General features: G+C 32.1%; 1 protein-coding gene across 2 annotated transcripts in view; it reads right to left on the bottom strand.

The window, feature by feature from the left end:
* Positions 1–18,180, bottom strand: part of LOC143230188 (E3 ubiquitin-protein ligase RNF220-like) — a 100,332-nt gene that overhangs the window by 43,760 nt on the left and 38,392 nt on the right. For both annotated transcript variants that reach the window (XM_076463325.1, XM_076463320.1), the window contains exons 4-13: positions 17,563–17,605; positions 14,358–14,423; positions 13,658–13,700; positions 12,066–12,184; positions 10,194–10,317; positions 9,640–9,736; positions 7,801–7,869; positions 7,185–7,240; positions 3,481–3,544; positions 1,299–1,413 (exon numbers count right to left, since the gene is read on the bottom strand). In XM_076463325.1, the coding sequence (XP_076319440.1) occupies positions 1,299–1,413; positions 3,481–3,544; positions 7,185–7,240; positions 7,801–7,869; positions 9,640–9,736; positions 10,194–10,317; positions 12,066–12,184; positions 13,658–13,700; positions 14,358–14,423; positions 17,563–17,605 (796 nt within the window). The remainder of the gene's footprint in view (positions 1–1,298; positions 1,414–3,480; positions 3,545–7,184; positions 7,241–7,800; positions 7,870–9,639; positions 9,737–10,193; positions 10,318–12,065; positions 12,185–13,657; positions 13,701–14,357; positions 14,424–17,562; positions 17,606–18,180) is intronic.

The following is an 18,180-nucleotide window of genomic DNA, read 5'->3' on the forward strand; positions in this document are numbered from 1 at the left end:
AACAAACAGAAAGATATAAAATCAAGTTTGATAACATATACTAACAAACAGAAAGATATAAAATCAAGTTTGATAACATATACTAACAAACAGAAAGATATAAAATCAAGTTTGATAACATATACTAACAAACAGAAAGATATAAAATCAAGTTCAAGTTGAGTGATAACATATACTAACAAACAGAAAGATATAAAATCAAGAGTGATAACATATACTAACAAACAGAAAGATATAAAATCAAGTTTGATAACATATACTAACAAACAGAAAGATATAAAAGAAAATACAACTTTCAACTTTTTTTTTTTACATATACTAACAAACAGTTTTAAAGATATAAAATCAAGTTTAAGTACTTATCATACAAATCATAATACCATACAAATAATTGTTTTAAAGATATAGGAATCATTGTTTAATTATAATCATTGTTTTAATTACCATACAAATAATTGAATTACTTATAAAATCAAGTTTTAATAACATATACAAACAAACATTGAAAGATGCCATACAAATAATTGTTTTAATTACTTGCCATACAGAATCATTGTTTTAAGTACTTATCATACAAATCATTGTTTTAATTACTTGCCATACAAATAATTGTTTTAATTACTTGCCATACGAATCATTGTTTTAATTACTTGCCATACAAATAATTGTTTTAATTACTTGCCATACAAATAATTGTTTTAATTACTTGCCATACGAATCATTGTTTTAATTACTTGCCATACAAATAATTGTTTTAATTACTTGCCATACGAATCATTGTTTTAAGTACTTGCCAAACAAATCATTGTTTTAATTACTTATCATACAAATCATTGTTTTAATTTCTTACCATACAAATCATTGTTTTAATTACTTGCCATTGAAATAATTGTTTTAATTACTTACCATACAAATTATTGTTTTAATTACTTACCATACAAATCATTGTTTTAATTTCTTACCATACAAATCATTGTTTTAATTACTTGCCATACAAATAATTGTTTTAATTACTTGCCATACAAATAATTGTTTTAATTACTTGCCATACGAATCATTGGTTTAAGTACTTGCCAAACAAATCATTGTTTTAAGTACTTGCCAAACAAATCATTGTTTTAATTACTTACCATACAAATCATTGTTTTAATTACTTACCATACAAATCATTGTTTTAAGTACTTACCATACAAATCATTGTTTTAATTTCTTACCATACAAATCATTGTTTTAAGTACTTACCATACAAATCATTGTTTTAATTTCTTACCATACAAATCATTGTTTTAAGTACTTACCATACATATTAAACACTTCAGCTTCTCTGTGTGCTGATGTTGTTTTTCTAGTTCTCTAATTCTGGCCTTCAGAGAAGATATTGTCTGAAGTTTACCTGTTTCTAAGGTACATTTTCTACAGTAAAAAAAAATATATATATATACAGTTATTACTTCACATGTAAACAAACAGAATAAATGTGGTAAAAATATTTAACTTTACTACATTTAATACAATGGTACACACTATATACAACTATACTGAAACAAACAAGACAGTATCATTACTATTAAAACAAATAGCTATATTATACAAGACAAAGTTGCTAATATAATAGTGTACAAACTATTCAGATCAAAGGTTTATGCATTTTAACAAAATGAATTGTTATCAGTACTTAAAAAACATTTCATCTTTTACAATAAAGGTTCAGCCTAAAATTCCAAAAAGTTCCTTTAACATTGCACTTAAACTGTAGGAAAGAAAAAGGTTATCAGAAAGTGCTACATTTAGAACCTGACAACTTATATGTTGAAGATTACGAAGTGTTGTTATCAAATGATTTTCATATTAATAACTGTTATTCACTGGTACAAACACTTTAAAAAGCTGGCTTGAGTCATTCCATTCAGTTACTGGTCTATATCAGCAGTCTCCCAGTTAAACCCATAACTTTTATCTTTGACCTTTCAACCACAACTCTTTGAAAGCCAATCCAGTGAACTTATTTTCATAGTTAAATATAGAGTAACTTATTAACTCATGGACATTAAATGTACCACATTACCACAACAAAGGACAGATAACATTCAAGCCAGGCTTGGTTACTTCTTGATTATCTGTTGTTTAATTATCCCAAGGGCAAGCAGAGAACAAAATCACCATACATTGTAAGGTTACTGCTCTCAATAACTTCATATAACCACAGTTCAGTGTGCCACACATCAACCAACTTCACTTTTTTTACATCACATTTTGGTGCACTAGTGCAAGTTTAATCAGAATTCACTTGGTATACTTCAAAATAATTCTAAAGTTTTCAGAGCCAAATCACGTAATACTTTATCAGTTGTTTGTTAACACTGGCACAATAAATGTATCAATACACAGTAATTATCTCCAATACATAATCAATAAAAATATAATGTGTATTAAATAAAGATATCAAAAATATATCTATATGAACATAATACTTCTGTTTTGTTGTATGTTAATAATACCACCTGTTGTATGTCCATGTAACTACTTTGCAGAATGTAGATGGATCTCCACCAGAAATAATATGGTTTGTTTTGAATTTTGCACAAAGCTACACAAGGGCAATCTGCACTAGCCTCCCTAATTTAGCAGTGTAAGACTGGAGGGAAGGCAGCTAGTCATCACAACCCACTGCCAACTCCTGGGTTACTCTTTTACCAACAAATAATGGGATTGACCATCACATTATGATGCCCCCATGGCTGAAAGGACAAACATGTTTGGTGTGATGGGAATTCTAACCTGCAACCCTTGGATTACAAGTCAAATGCCTTAACCACTTGGCCATGCTGGGCCTAATTAGTATGAAGGTTTGTTAGGTTTATGTGGAGGAAAATAGAAGTTTTGTGGTTTTTATGGTCATTATTATGTTTTTGCATTTTTACAACTACTGTGCCCTCTGTTGGTGGACCTTTACTAAATTTTGCATAAAAGATTATTGGGTCTTGTGGAGATATAGGCTAACTTGCATTTTCACATTTTATGTTTTGCAGTTTTTGAGTATTTTTGCATTTTTTAACTACTATTTTACTCTGTTGATGAATCTCCACCAAATCTGATATGATTCAACCCTCAAAAAATATGAAAATGTATTCAAATGTCTGTTGTTATCAACAAACACAGAACATTTTCAGCACAACATTAAAGAATATTTTACATACGATCACCAAGTTTCATCATCCAATCATTTTTAACTTTGTTAAAGAGCAAAATTACTGTAAAAAGTTGGTCCTCATGTTAACAGATGTGGATTTTTTAGATTTCTGTAGCCTTGACCCTCCAAAAACTAATCACTTCTAAGCTGGTTCATGGTACACATGTATAATTTTTTATCGAGATCCAATTAGCCTTTTTAGTTAGCAAACACATACAAATATATACGGATAAAAAGCATAACCTCCACCACCTACAAAGGTGGAAACAATGGATGAATATTCTTCTTACCCTGGTTCAGCTCCTCCATTGGTTAAAGAAGAAAGTTCAGTTTGTTTTTCAAGCATCTTGTTATCTGAAAATATTTTTTGTATTTAATAAAACAACTTTCACTGCTAAAGTTTCAAAATGAAATGCTGACATAAATTCTGCCAATTAAAAGCCATCTTTTTCCATTCATACAATCGTGAATAAAAGCAAACCTATCGAATTTATGAAACATCTAACAGTGAATCTTTCCAGCTAGCCTACATATGTAACTAAATCTGTCACCACACTACACCATTCAATGAAGATTTGTAACATTTAAATATTTAAGTGACACATACGACTAAACCTATCACCACAGTTCTACTTTATAGAAACGTTCCTAACTTAAATAGTTAGCCTACGTATGAAACAAAATTTATTACACACTCCAGCTTGTCACAAACATTCCTGATCTATATATATTTATGAACTGATGTTTGTGCAGTTTATTTTGATATAAATAAACTGGAGCATATAGTTTGTTTTTATCTATTCCAGTTTATAAAAAAAAATACAGTAAACTTTAAGTTTCATCCACTTTGAACATATTTTCAATAAACTAAAAATTTTTCAGACCTGAATAACAACTAGATTTGAACACAACATAGAATAACAACTAGATTTGAACACAACATAGAATAACAACTAGATTTGAACACAACATAGAATAACAACTAGATTTGTACACAACATAGAATAACAACTAGATTTGTACACAACATAGAATAACAACTAGATTTGAACACAACATAGAATAACAACTAGATTTGTACACAACATAGAATAACAACTAGATTTGTACACAGCATAGAATAACAACTAGATTTGAACACAACATAGAATAACAACTAGATTTGAACACAACATAGAATAACAACTAGATTTGAACACAACATAGAATAACAACTAGATTTGAACACAACATAATAGTGTACTTGATTTAATGTTCTCTTATCACACACTTCAATGAAAAATAAAACAATGCATTGTCAAAAAGGTACTTCAATAGTTTTTAATGAAATTCCTTCTAAACATGGTTTGTTTCTGAATTTCACACACAACTACACAAGAGCTATCTGCACTATCCACCCATAATTTAGCAGTGTAAAACTAGAAGGAAGGCAGATGGTCTTCATCACCCACTGCCAATTCTTGGGCTGCTCTTTTACCAATGAATAGTGGGATTGACCATCACATTATAATACTCCTATGACTGAAAGGGCAAGCATATTTGGTGTGACGGGGATTTAAACCCGTATCCCTCAGATTACAAGTCCAACACCTTAACCACCTGTCCATGCTGGGCCTCCAAACATGGAAATCTTACTAACATGCACTAATACATAATCAGTGACAATCTTTTAGTTTTTAAAAAAATGTTAATTTAATGTTTAGAGATAATTTACATATATATATATATATAAATGTTTCTTTGTATGAAATGTAAGATCAAGGTAACCTGTAGTAGTAATTTTGTAAATAATAATAAAAAATAAATTAAAAAATCCAGAATATCAATTTTAAAAATATTTAAATATATCCCGTCAAATGTTTGTCTTTATACCACACTGTGCAAAAGTGTTAGGACAAATTCAAAAATTAGGTTTAAGGCTACTTTTAAAGAACAATGGAAGGTACATTACAGATGAAACATAACATGTTATTAATCTTCATATTTGGTACAGCAGAAACTCAGTGGAAGTGTCTGAGTTCAGCAAACAGCTAATAGTTTGTGTCCTCCCCCTTTTGCTTTAGTAACTGCAGACAACTTTTAGGCATTGTTTGTACATATTTAAACAAAGTGTTCTTTGAGATTTTACTCCAAATGTCTTTAATACACTCCCATTTAGTTTGTTGGGAAGTAACTTTTGAACTGACAAGTTTCTGATCTATCAAATCCCAGTTGGATTAAGATTGGGACTCTGTGAGGACCATTGTATCATTTGAATGAGTCAAGCCACTTCTTTCTTAGCTAAGTAATTTCTGCACAAGTTTGATGAGTGTTCCGAGTCTTTCTTGGTAGCAGAATCCTTTACCAATAACACACAAACCACTGAGTAGATCAAGATGGATCAGTACCTGATTGTACTTTCTCTGATCAATCAATTCATATATTTTGGATGTATCTCCTCTCTCCTCAGCTGAAAAACAACCCTCCAACCATCACACTGCCTCCCCCATGCTTCATACCAAGTGCTAAGCATTGAGGTAAGTATCTTTTACCTTTCTTCTGCCAGATGTAATACCTACACTTCAAAAAAAATATTTCAAAGTTGGACTCATCCATCCATAACACACTTTTCCACCCATCAACAGTCCAATTTTGTACTTTTTAGAAAATTTAAGTCTCTTGACAATATTCAGAGACCAAAGAAAAAGTTTTAAGTTGATACACAACCAAATTTTCCATTCTCATTGAGTCTTCTTCATACTGTAGATCTGGACACTTTTCTATCATTTGGTACATGGTTGGTTATCTCATGCTTCAGATTAGTGGTAATCTTCCTTCTATCTCGAAGGCTACATAAACAAAGATATCTAACATCAGTAACATTGAGTTTAGGTGTTCTTTGTCTTCCTTTCCTATTTTAAAATTTATTACCTGTCTTGGTTTCACGAGCTAGGATCTATTAGACAGTGTTTGGAAATCATTTCAAGTCTGCATCAGATTGTCAGAGAGTCCAACCAGCATCACATAAAGCTTTTAGGCAAACTCTCTTTTCCACTGACAATCTCTACACTTTTTAAACCAAGGCATGACAATAAAACTTAATATATAGTGTTAAACACTGCTTTTATAAAGGCTTAGTTGGGAAGTGCAATTAAACTGATTTATTCTGTACTATTACCATATGCTACTGACTTGCTAGCTTTTTCCTGTATTTAAATATAATAACCTTGACAGTTAGTTCAGACCAAAAATTTGATCAGTATGTTTATTCATGCAAAATTCTTACAACATGCCCGTGGTACAATTATATGAGAATTCTATAAAATAATAAGTATTCTCACCCTGGCTCATTTAGTTGTCAACAAGGATCATTGAGCCATTATTAAAGTCTTGAAATTTCCCATTCTGTGGTGACATAGAAGAATTAGCCCCATAAAATGAAAATAATAGAATATTATGTTGTTCTAACACTTTTTCCCAGTACTGAACATTCACTAAATAAATAACTAATAGATTTAAAGTAACAAAGAATAGTTACTTATACTGGTTGGAGGTGTTTCTTACCACAGTGATTAGTATAAACTAGAAAAAAACCAAACTCAACTACTTACAGGCAGATGTCCAAAACAATATACATCTATATATATATATTGTAGAAAAACAACATCCGATAAGCTTATTTCATGTAGTCATGTTAAAGTACTACTCAACTAACTATCTTCAAGCATTTATGACAAAACATCACTTGCCCAACTATCTCCAGGCATATGTATGGAAACACCATCCACTCAACTACCTACATGTGGTTACCACCAAGCAGTTATGCTCAAAGAAATAATCTTATCAGTTATAATAGTGTTTGTTTTTAAATGATTTCAGTGACTGCAAAGGTTATAAAAACATTATAGAAGAAAACCATAGAAATAACAAAAATTTGCCAAGTTGTTTTGTGCACGTAAATCAGTTGTTGTATTCCTACAGAATATTCCAAACTTTAATGGAATGCTAACATTACCATCTTCAAGAACACATCTTCTCTCTTCAAGAAGCCTTTTTTGATCTTCTGAGTCTCTATAATAGAACAAAAACTGTTAAACTTTCTAGTTATCATAAGCAATAAATATACTCTGGCAAGATGAAAATCCCATAAACATCACTATACAATAAATAAATCCACACTAAGTTTACTGTTCCACAAACTTACATTTTGTTTTAGAGTAGCAGATATCAAAAGTTTATATATTCATATTAACTAAATACACAAAATCTGTCAACCAGCAAAAGCATGACATTTTTAAAAACACACACTTGACTATTCAAGATATATGGAAATCTTTCATTATATCTAAATATGGTTATAACGTTAACACCTTACACGAATCATCATAAGATTTTAAAAATAAAATACAGAGAAAGATTTATTCTAACAAACAAGTATCACAAAAGTTCATATTATAAAATAATAGTATAGAAGAATAAAGAACAGAATAATGAGATAAAAAACTATTTTTGCCTGGATTTTAAAAACTTTATGAAATGAGGCATGAGATTTAAGTAACCAAAACTATGTCTAAAGTTTATACATAAAACTAACAGTATTTTCAATATCATTCATAGTAACTAACACTAACATTGTTCTTGTTAGCTCTTGTTTTTCTCGGTTCTCTACAGTACATTGTAAAATATCTGATTCTGTGTATCTATTCTCAACATCAAGGAATTTATTACAGCATTCAATCATGAAACAACTAATATTGGGAAAACATCAACAAATGTGGTTTATTCAATTTCACTTCGACTGAACACTGTTATGATACATTTTTCTAGACACCTGTACATAAATTTATTGGAACAGAAGCTGAGGAAACCAAAATTAATTTGGACATAAGTAGTTCCAAGTTTATTTACTTTTATCAACGAGTAGAACAAATTAATTCTACAAATATGAATTCTGGATGGATTTAAAAGTGTTTTTCTGAAAAATAGTAACAAGCTCTCTTTCAAAAGTGGTTGAACAGTTTCCGTAACTGGGATATGTATGAGAATATTCTATCATAACTTAGACATTCTACTTCTAAAACAGTATTTAGGCTGTTTCCCTCAAAACTGCATGTACACTAAGGAAAAGTATGTCCTCACTCAGTTTCTCTGTTGACAATAAACCCATGAAAACATGGCAACAATTATAGAAAAAAAAAAAACTTTCTGGGAAACCAACCACACAATATGGTTTATCTTTAACAGCTTCAAAAATAATTGTTATTCATGTCTTACTTTGACATGTACACAAGAAAAAACACAAAAAACAGCAGCTGATGAAACATAATTTTCAACCTTATTTCCTCAATAACTTTTAGTGCATTAATAACACAGATATATTACTACCAACATAATAAAGTTATTTCTTCAACCAAATAAGAGCTTGATACGTGTAACACATAAAACGTTACAATTCAACACAAAGAAAATAGTTTTGTGTAAGAAATTAATCCTTAGCTTTTAGTTTAATATAAATTTTGAAACAAAAATAACTATGAACTGTACAAAAGATTTTGAAATCCCTTAAATGGAATGAGTTAACCTCTTACATCAATTTAAGTTTCATTGTTAGGTTATTCACTGGTTATTTTATTACAAGTTACAGCTTTTTAAGCAAGAAAGAAATTTTTTAATTATAATCGGGTTTTCCTTCCATAAAAAAATTAAGACATTTTATGCTCCTGTAATGGAATAAATATTCAAGCATTGTAAGTGTTCCATTGCAAGTACATGCATTTCATAGAGTACAATATGAACCTGGTTTTTAGTGTATGTACTTTGAATTACACATTTGAAGAACCAAAAATACATACAAATGTTTGTTTTAAGTACAATCACAAAGTGTATTACATCTACCAGTTACAAAATATTTAGCTCTTGACATTTTCTTTGCACATAAAAGGCTTATTAAATACTGTTTATTGTAAGAACTCAAACCAGGAATTTTAGTGCTGTACGTTTGTAAACTTACTACTAATCTACTGGGAGGTGAGAAGGAAATATTTGGAAAATTTATTTGTAAGAAGCACTAATAGTGTAAGTTATTATTCCTAATTACACAAATCATTATTTAACTGTGAATAAATATATATGTATATTAAACTGAAGATTGAAAAATACATTCTAACACTGATGAACTTGAAAAATCTATTCATAATACATAAATTAATTTAAATAGAGAACTTAAGATTATTTGGGGCATAAATTATTATACACTAAATTCTGTGAATCTGCACTTGCTCAGTGGTAAGTATGAAAGTTTATATTACACTAAAAATTGAGTTTAGATACCCACCATGAGTAGAGCACAAATATCCTATTTAATGTAATTCCCTATCATAAATAATATTTGTGAAACATGATATACTTTGAAGTCTCATCAACAATAACGTTTTAGATTACAATAACAACAAAAATCAATTAAAGGATACTGTGGCTGTCCATAGGTGGCAGTATCATCACTGTCTACATTCAGGTCTTTATCAATGTCATCTTCATTGTTACATTTCCTGGTGTCAAACCCTGATGCTAAAAAGGAAGAGCACTTAGTCCTTCTGATTTGTAGGTGTCAATCTTAAAGAACTGTTACACGTTTTTAAATTACAAGTTACAGTGAATTACAACTTCCTGTAGCATTTACAAATATCTTGCTTAGCCCCTGTATTGTATCTGTTCGGGTTTACATTTTTAATTTTTTGTCTTTCAGAATTTGTAGTGAATACTGAAATTATATATATCAGCCTTAAAAAAGCTTCAAAGGCAAAATGTTTGGTTAAAATAAGACCACAGGCTTTAATCATCGTTAATAATAAGGAAACAAATGAATTTTCTGACTGATTGACATCACCAATCTCCAGTAACTTGAGTATTTTTCTGTGACATAATCTATAACATTTTCACAAAATTCGTGTGATTTCAAAATCTTCACTAAATTGTTTGTACAAAAATACAATTCTTAATTCTCGGTCATCAAGTTTAAACCTACCTGAAAATCCTCCTTGAAGAAGCGACGTTGCTCTTGTCCTTGTTTGACCAGCCCACTGGTATTCCTCATAATTTTCACCTTCCTCCACGTCTACTGTCTCATCTTCAAACCTATTATTTTCTCTCTGATCATCCAAAATAAAGTTCATTTCAAAAATAAATATGAAGATTATGTGTCGTCTAAAAACAATTTAAATACATAATCTTAATTTTGGTATCCATCTGAAATTGAAGATTAAGTTCTCTTGTCGGAATATAATGACTAGATTACTCCTATTAATTGGAAAAAAAACAAAAAAAAACTTGTACGATCAGATAAAATAGGAAAAATCAGTCTTAGTATTAAGTATTTACAAAGTTCTAACCCTTACACAGATTTGTGGTAAGTGAGCAAAACGGTGATAGATGAAGAATGAGAAATAGGTTTGGAAAAGAACAGAAGAAATCACAACGATAAAAACTAAATTTTTTTTCTAAATTACAACTGAAGTTAATGTTGTTATATTAAAATTTACAAACTAAAAAAAAATAAACCACATTAGTTAAAAAAAACAACAACTAATGGCGGTAAAGTATCTATATTTAATAAAAGCCAAGAAGCAACCCTCAATAGCCATAGCAGGATTACAAAATTAACCTATGAAATCTTGGACGTGGTCAAATATATCAATCGCAAGAGGTTGACCTTCCGAGTCCAAAACTGTAATCAGATCTCAAATCATTTAACAGATGACAGTGTTATGAGCTAAAAGTTTGTACTTAGAAAAAAAAAAATTATTCAGAGCCGTTATGCCACGACTAAAATTTCATGCAGTTAAAAACTAGCGCCATCATACTTTTGATCGGACACTGTACTGTTATTTACACAGGAGGAAATGATGTAAAACTTAAAAAATATTATTTCTTAAATTTTATGCTATCATCACCTACACAGATTGTACACAGTTAAGTTTACAGTTTGTTTTTAAATCAAACGCATCATCTTTGAAACGTAGAAAATATTCCTGTTTTAGATTCCATAAATAAAGACGTAAAATCCAGAGTTTTACAACTAGATCGTCATCCTTCATTGGAATTGGCCTAGACCGATACTACTGGTAAAACAAAATCTCAAAGAAATGTGTTATTAATGTTTTCTATAAAACACCTTAGGCCTAATATATTTTAAGACCGCATTCTATATCTATCTAATCCATTAGGGATTTTCAAAAATTTAGAAAGTTGTATAATAATACCATTCTAACCGTATTAATTATAATAATTCTTCCTCAACTGGAAAAAGACGCCCACGCCATAGCGATTATTGTATTAAACAACTTCACTTTTTCATAAGAAAACATATTTAAATTAATACTACTGGGCCTCATTTAAGTGCATGGTTCTAAGCCTCTAAATTGAACGAGAGGTTTAAGATTAATTTAGGTAAATAATAAATTCTAGGAGTAGTTAGTGTTGTGTTTGTTTTTTTCTTCAAAATAAAATAAAAATTCTGTAGGCCTATTTTTTTATTATTTTAAATCTTCAGTAGTGTTTATACATGCATGTCGATATAGAAATATTAACTTCAAAATGCACGACCACCAATAGAATCTATTGGACTACTCTAAGGCGTCAAATATCTGTAAAATTAAACATAATTTTAACAAGAATACAGGACCGGACTTTGCCTCACGCTTCACGACCAGTAATCACAACTACACACTTTAAGGTTGTACTATAAACGTGATCAGAAAAGAATAGCTAAATAGTTTGTGGAGGCTGTTGCCTAGCAACCTTCTTTCTAGTTTTAGAGTTCCGAATTGGATGAAAATTCTATAACAACGAAGCAACAAAAAATGCAACTTATATCAGACCAAGGCCGTAGAAACCTGACCTTTCGCAGGCATCGCTCCACGTGCGAGTCGAGCTCCTCTGTCGTACCCGTCAACGTCTCGCTGCACACCGGACACACTGCCTCTTCTGCTGTTCTCTTCTTTGTCTTGCATGAGCGTACTGCGACAAAAATATTTATCTATCTATGTATTCCTTAATACTCAATGAAAATTAATTACCTAGTTAATAATTAAACTCATAATTTACAAATTTTGCATCTAAGTATGCTGCTAAGTTTAATTTTACGATTAATTTAGGAAAATCCGAACGTTTCCAATTAGAAGTAAACTTTGGACATGGTATAGAATGTTTCAATAGCTATCACAGACACTGTTCAATATTCTTTCTATTACCTTAATCATAATATCAAGCGAAAACCATCAAATGATTTGGTCAGTAAGTGACCATTGACCTCGCAATATCCTATACACTAACGCGGATTGTGTTCAAGTTATCCATCTCGTGTTATTAACAGGAAGAATACGTTTGTTTGTTTGGAATTAATCACAAAGCTACACGATGAGATATCCATGCGCTGCCCACCACGGGTATCGAAACCCAGTTTCTAGCGGTGTGAGTCCACAGACATACCTTTGTACCACTAGGGGGCGAAGAAGCTCATCTTACTTATATACTAAAGAAACAAAAACGTGTGTTTTTACAAGTTCAAACAAATTGGTCATTCGTTAAGCAACTTCCCGCTTACTTCACGGTCAAGTCTGTTGGCTCATAACTCTAAATACCGGTTTTCAATACCCGCTGTGGACACAGCACAGATAACCCATTGTGTAGTTTGCGTTTAACGATGAACAAACAAAACAAAATTCTAGAGCAGAAAAATTATTGGTATTTTTTCACAAACTTGAACAAACTAGTTATTAATTGAAAATTGTTTGTTTCAACACGCTAGCAAACACTCGTTCAATGGAAATGCATGTATTGTTACAGTAACTTATTGTATATTCCCATTTACAAGTTACGACACAGTATTATCTCAACTTCTCTACTAATACGGGGGGAAGGGGCTGTAACTTCTCTTTACAGTTTTTATTAAACTGTGTAGAAGCATATCAGGCCGTCTCATTTTTCTAGGTTTTATTTTGAAATTCGTCTTCATTTTGCAATACGTCAACCGTATTTCTCAGCGGATTAATTTTGGAGTTGGGTAGTTCTGTCGACGGGTATTAGATTGATTACATTTCGTGTTTCTTTCCACACTACACATTCTACAACTTCCACTGCACACCAACACAGCTGTCACAATAATAAAAAAAAGTCAATGTTAAGCCTAACACGTTATGAAATTTGGTTCTGATCACCACGTGTCTCGCATGTGCACTGCTACAGACTTCACAACGTCGTTTTAACACACGTTGTCTCATGAACTTTTAAAATGACGCATAACGTAAGGAGCCACCTCGGAGTACAAAGTAACAAGAAACTGTGAATTAAATAAAAATTTCAAAAACGTATGCTGAATAAATAAAGACATAATAAGGTTCTCATGTTCCAGGGGAAAAGTGCCCCTCTTCCCCTTGCGGATACCCACGATAACATACTGCGTGAATAATAAAAAAAAAGGTCGATACTTACCTCCGATTCGGTTTCGCCGGTTGCACTGTACCTTCTGGAAGATCTGTATTCATAAAATTTTAAAAAAAACATTACTCCCAAAGACGGTAACAGACACCATTTCCTAACTGTGTTGTCCGTAACAGTCTTAATGTTTTATTTCGACTTACTACAAACATCAAAATATGCATTTTATTTTATACTTCTTACGGAAATGATAGAGAAATAATTAATATAGGAGAGAGATTAAAAGTCAAGGCCTCTTTGACTGCCCCCCAGTGGCTCAGCGGTATGCCTGCGGACTGGCAGCGCTAAAATCCGGGTTTCGATACCCGTTGTGGGCAGAGCACAGATAGCCCATTGTATAGCTTTGTGCTTAATTCAAACAACAAACAAACTCTTTGACTGAGCAAATCGAGGGAACTAGCACCCCAGATTGAAAATTGCTGTTCCAGATCCTCAGTTTCTAACGCCACAGTAATATACTTTAAACACCCAGTTATCTGACTCTTAAATTAATTATTTCTCACGGGTCGAACATAAAAAGATGAGATACAATACATATAAGTGTCATTATATAACTTTTACCAAGATACGAATAAACTAACGTCTGTAGACTCGTTTCATCAGCGATATGCATTTATTCTAAGCGTATCTAATGAATTAGATTATAGCAGTCTTTATTCATGAAATACAAAAATGAAATCAGATTTAATTTTACCTCTAAACGGGAGTCTAAAAAACTTGTAGGGCCTTTCCTTCTACTGCTTCCTGGAGATGGCGAGTTCTTAAAAAGATACGAAATCCTGTTATATCGCTATAATAAGGTTTATTACAACTTATCTCGAAGTTCAAAACCTATACAAGACCGGTTGTCTCATACAAAGCTATAATTTTCAGTATCATATGATAATTGTAAAAAAATATGTACAGTTACGTTTTTGTAACCAAATTTCTCCTTTTTGAGTACTTTATCTTGGAAAAGAAACATTTTATTAACTACTTATATGGGAGTTCGTTGTCATTAGGCACGAACCATAACTGTCTAAGGTTGGCCTAAAATCGAACAGTTTTTATAAATAAAAAAAAAAGATGTGAATGCAAAGAAATCGTAATAATTTGTGGAACAAATTACACTAAAGACTTGAACCAGTTTAAAATTGGGCTTAAAGTTTATTCTAAGAACAAAAAAAATTAACTGATAAATTTCAATTATAATTATTTTCCACCACAATCTATTATATTAAAAAAAGAGACACCACTCAGAGAAGGAGATAAACTGAACATACGTTTGGTAAAAGTGAGCGAAACGGTGATGGTTGCCATTTGCGAAAACATAACTACAAGTAGTTTTGAAGGAGCAAATGTAAACAAATCACACAAAAGATAAAAACTGAAAATATGTTGTTTTTTTTTAAATTACAACTGAAACTGACGTTGCCATTATGTTCAAACAGCAATCTCTGGAATTCTATGAGACAAATTTATCGCACGAGGGTGTATTTCAAATCGGACAGAAAAATATCGATTGCAAATGCTTTAATAAGTGTTCTACAAAATTCAGACAACAACATAGTGTCCTGTAAAACTTTAACACGCCACTGTTGTTGTGAAAATGTTACAGGATGAGACCCCATTTTCTTAGCTTTGGTCCTAACTAGCACCGAGCCGAAATTCTACTGAACTCAAAGATGGCTTTCAAATTATAACTAAAGCACGTGTGAAGAAAGCCAAAATTGAACAGTTACAACCATGGACCTCACACACAATCATGTACACTTGGAAATGTGAGGATAACAACAAATGTCGCAATGGAATCGTTTCTTAAAGGAGTGAAACTTCACGAAATCTTACTCATGAAGAATACGTTGAAAGTCAAAAACAACAACAGTTAACTCACATGATCCATAAAATGCATTTTCTGAGACTGGCCTCGTGAATTATTTCTTTTATTAATACTGAAGAGTTTCCCTCAATCACTAATGCAGCCTAATTAAAACAAAGATAACACATACTGGTACATAAAAGGGACTAATACAGAAAGTGAATTGTAAGAGATATCTATTAGTTTTTAAAAAACAGCGCTTTAAATATAAAAATGAACTATTTTGTTTCGAATAAATTTTCTGTTTTCAGATTCCATATAATTTAAGTTGGTAAAATTGCTTTACCCTTTTACCCTTCGTTAGATTAACCTGTGTTTAACATCCAAATAAAACTAGTTTACCCATTTACCCTTCGTTAGATTAACCTATTTTTAGCCATCCAAGTAAATCCATTTTACCCATTCACCCTTCTTTAAAATAACCCGTATGTAACCATCCAAATAAAAGCAACTATCACTAAAGTACCTATGTTTATTTTGTGATATAATATCAAACCGCAGTCGAACACGAGTAGCATATCTAACATCATAGAGCAAGCTTGTCTGCTTTGAATTTCGTGAAAAGCTACACGAGGGCTATCTCTGCTAGCCGTCCCTAATTTTGAAGTGTAAGACTAGAGGAAAGGCATTTAGTCATCACCACTCACCGCCAACTCTTGGGCTACTCTTTTACTAACGAATAGTGGGGTTGACCGTAACATTATAACGCTCCTACGGCTGAAAGGGCGAGTACGTTTGGTGTGACGGGGATTCGAACCAGCGACCCTCAGATTTCGGGTGAAGCACTAAACACCTGGCCATGCCGGGCTACAGTAAGTTAAGTACATGTTACACTAAATATTTGTCTCTTGGGATTAGACTCTTAACTATGAACTACCACAAAAAGTTGTGGAAAATAACTCCAAATTTACGTTAATTTTCAAGTTATAAAGCGCACAAATAATTTCTGGATAAAGTCATTCCCATCTTTATGTAAAATCCACTCCTGTCATACACGGAAGTCCACATTAACCTATTGTATCAGTACTTCTCTCTTAAAACAACCAAGAAAGTTGGTCAGAAGGCACGGACCTGAGGCCTCCTACAAAACAAATACACAAAACTTGATGGCAAAGACGTATTAAGTCATAACTGCACAATCAAAACAGTATACAGTGTCTAAGCTATACAGTGTCTATTAATATAGCGCTAGAGTTCGAGGTCCAATTCATGAGGCAAAATCAGCCCAAAAGTCCTCTTTGAAACTTTGTGACCAAACAAATATAAGAATAAGTGTTAAGGTTCTGAATGTTTAAAATAACCTGACACGTGCGGCAGGGGGGGTTGACAGAGCCGAAAAACTGATTGGATGCGCCAGATTACACAACCATAATCCAATCTAAACAAGTTTCTTCTGAGTGAAAATATATACTCATAAGAAAAATCTGTAAAATGTTTTGACAGGAACATAAACATAGAAAGACATGAAACTATTGTGTTTTAGTTGCTGCTTACCTTTGAATTTACGAGTCTGTTCGAATATAACTGATCATATTAATTGGAAGCCTATTGTCCTGAGGGGTCAAAACAGATCATGTTAATTTGAAGCTAAGTGTCCTGAGAGGTCAAAATTATTCATGTTAATGGGAAGTGAAGAAATGATGTTGAAAGTAGAGAAGGAAGAGTAATAAGAAGAACAAGTGACCTCAGAGGTCATAATATAATTATATTAGAAGGTGTATGATACTGATCATGGAGAATATGGGAACGATGAAACCTCTAAAACCATTACTGTTACATACAGCTGTGTCTTTGTTCATACTTCATAGATTACAAATCTGAAAAAAAGATTCTGAATGGTTGAGTCAAGCAGTTTATTTCTACCAATCATTGCCTTCTGGGACGTAATATTTCAAAAGTTGGTGCGACGCCTAAAGGGGTCGCTTTTCCGCAACCGGGGATCGTAAAATTGCGTTGTCAGTTTCAATTATGCTTATTTTCTTAAATGCTACTTTCTCACACATTTTTTTATTATATTTTCTTTTACATCAAAAGTACTTACTCTATTCTGTGGTGTTCCCTCTCTGGCTGGCCTTTTCAGAATCCTGGCATGATAAAGATACAAAACTAGTTCTTAGTGAGACTCAGACGTGAATACCTACAGTCTATATGGACCGATCAAATAATTCAAGTGCAAAACAACAGTCTACACAAGGACATTGCAAGTATAAGACGACGGACAAGATATTCACTTTCTGAAAGTGGCATATATCTATTTTAGTTATTTGGATTATTAGATATATTTCATATATAACATCAGGTTACTTAAATAGTGTTTGTTTTTAAATCTTCGCTCAAAGCTACATGAGGGCTATCTGCGCTAGCCGTCCCTAATTTAGCACTGCAAGATTAGAAGAAAGGCAACTGGTCACCACCACCCACCGCCAAACTTGGGCTACTCTTTTACTAACGAATAATGAAATTGACCGTCACGTTATAACGCCTCCGTGGCTGAAAGAGCGAGCATATTTGTTGTGTAGGGGATTCGAACCAGCGACCCTCAGACTACGAGTTGAGCGTCCTAACTACCTGGCCATCCTGAGCCACTGAAATAGTGATAACTATATTGGCCAGATGCGATTAGAAGAAGCTTCACGCAACCTAATGATCACTCGTATCG

Source organism: Tachypleus tridentatus, chromosome 1 (assembly GCF_004210375.1).
Source record: "Tachypleus tridentatus isolate NWPU-2018 chromosome 1, ASM421037v1, whole genome shotgun sequence".
Lineage (NCBI taxonomy): Eukaryota > Metazoa > Arthropoda > Merostomata > Xiphosura > Limulidae > Tachypleus > Tachypleus tridentatus.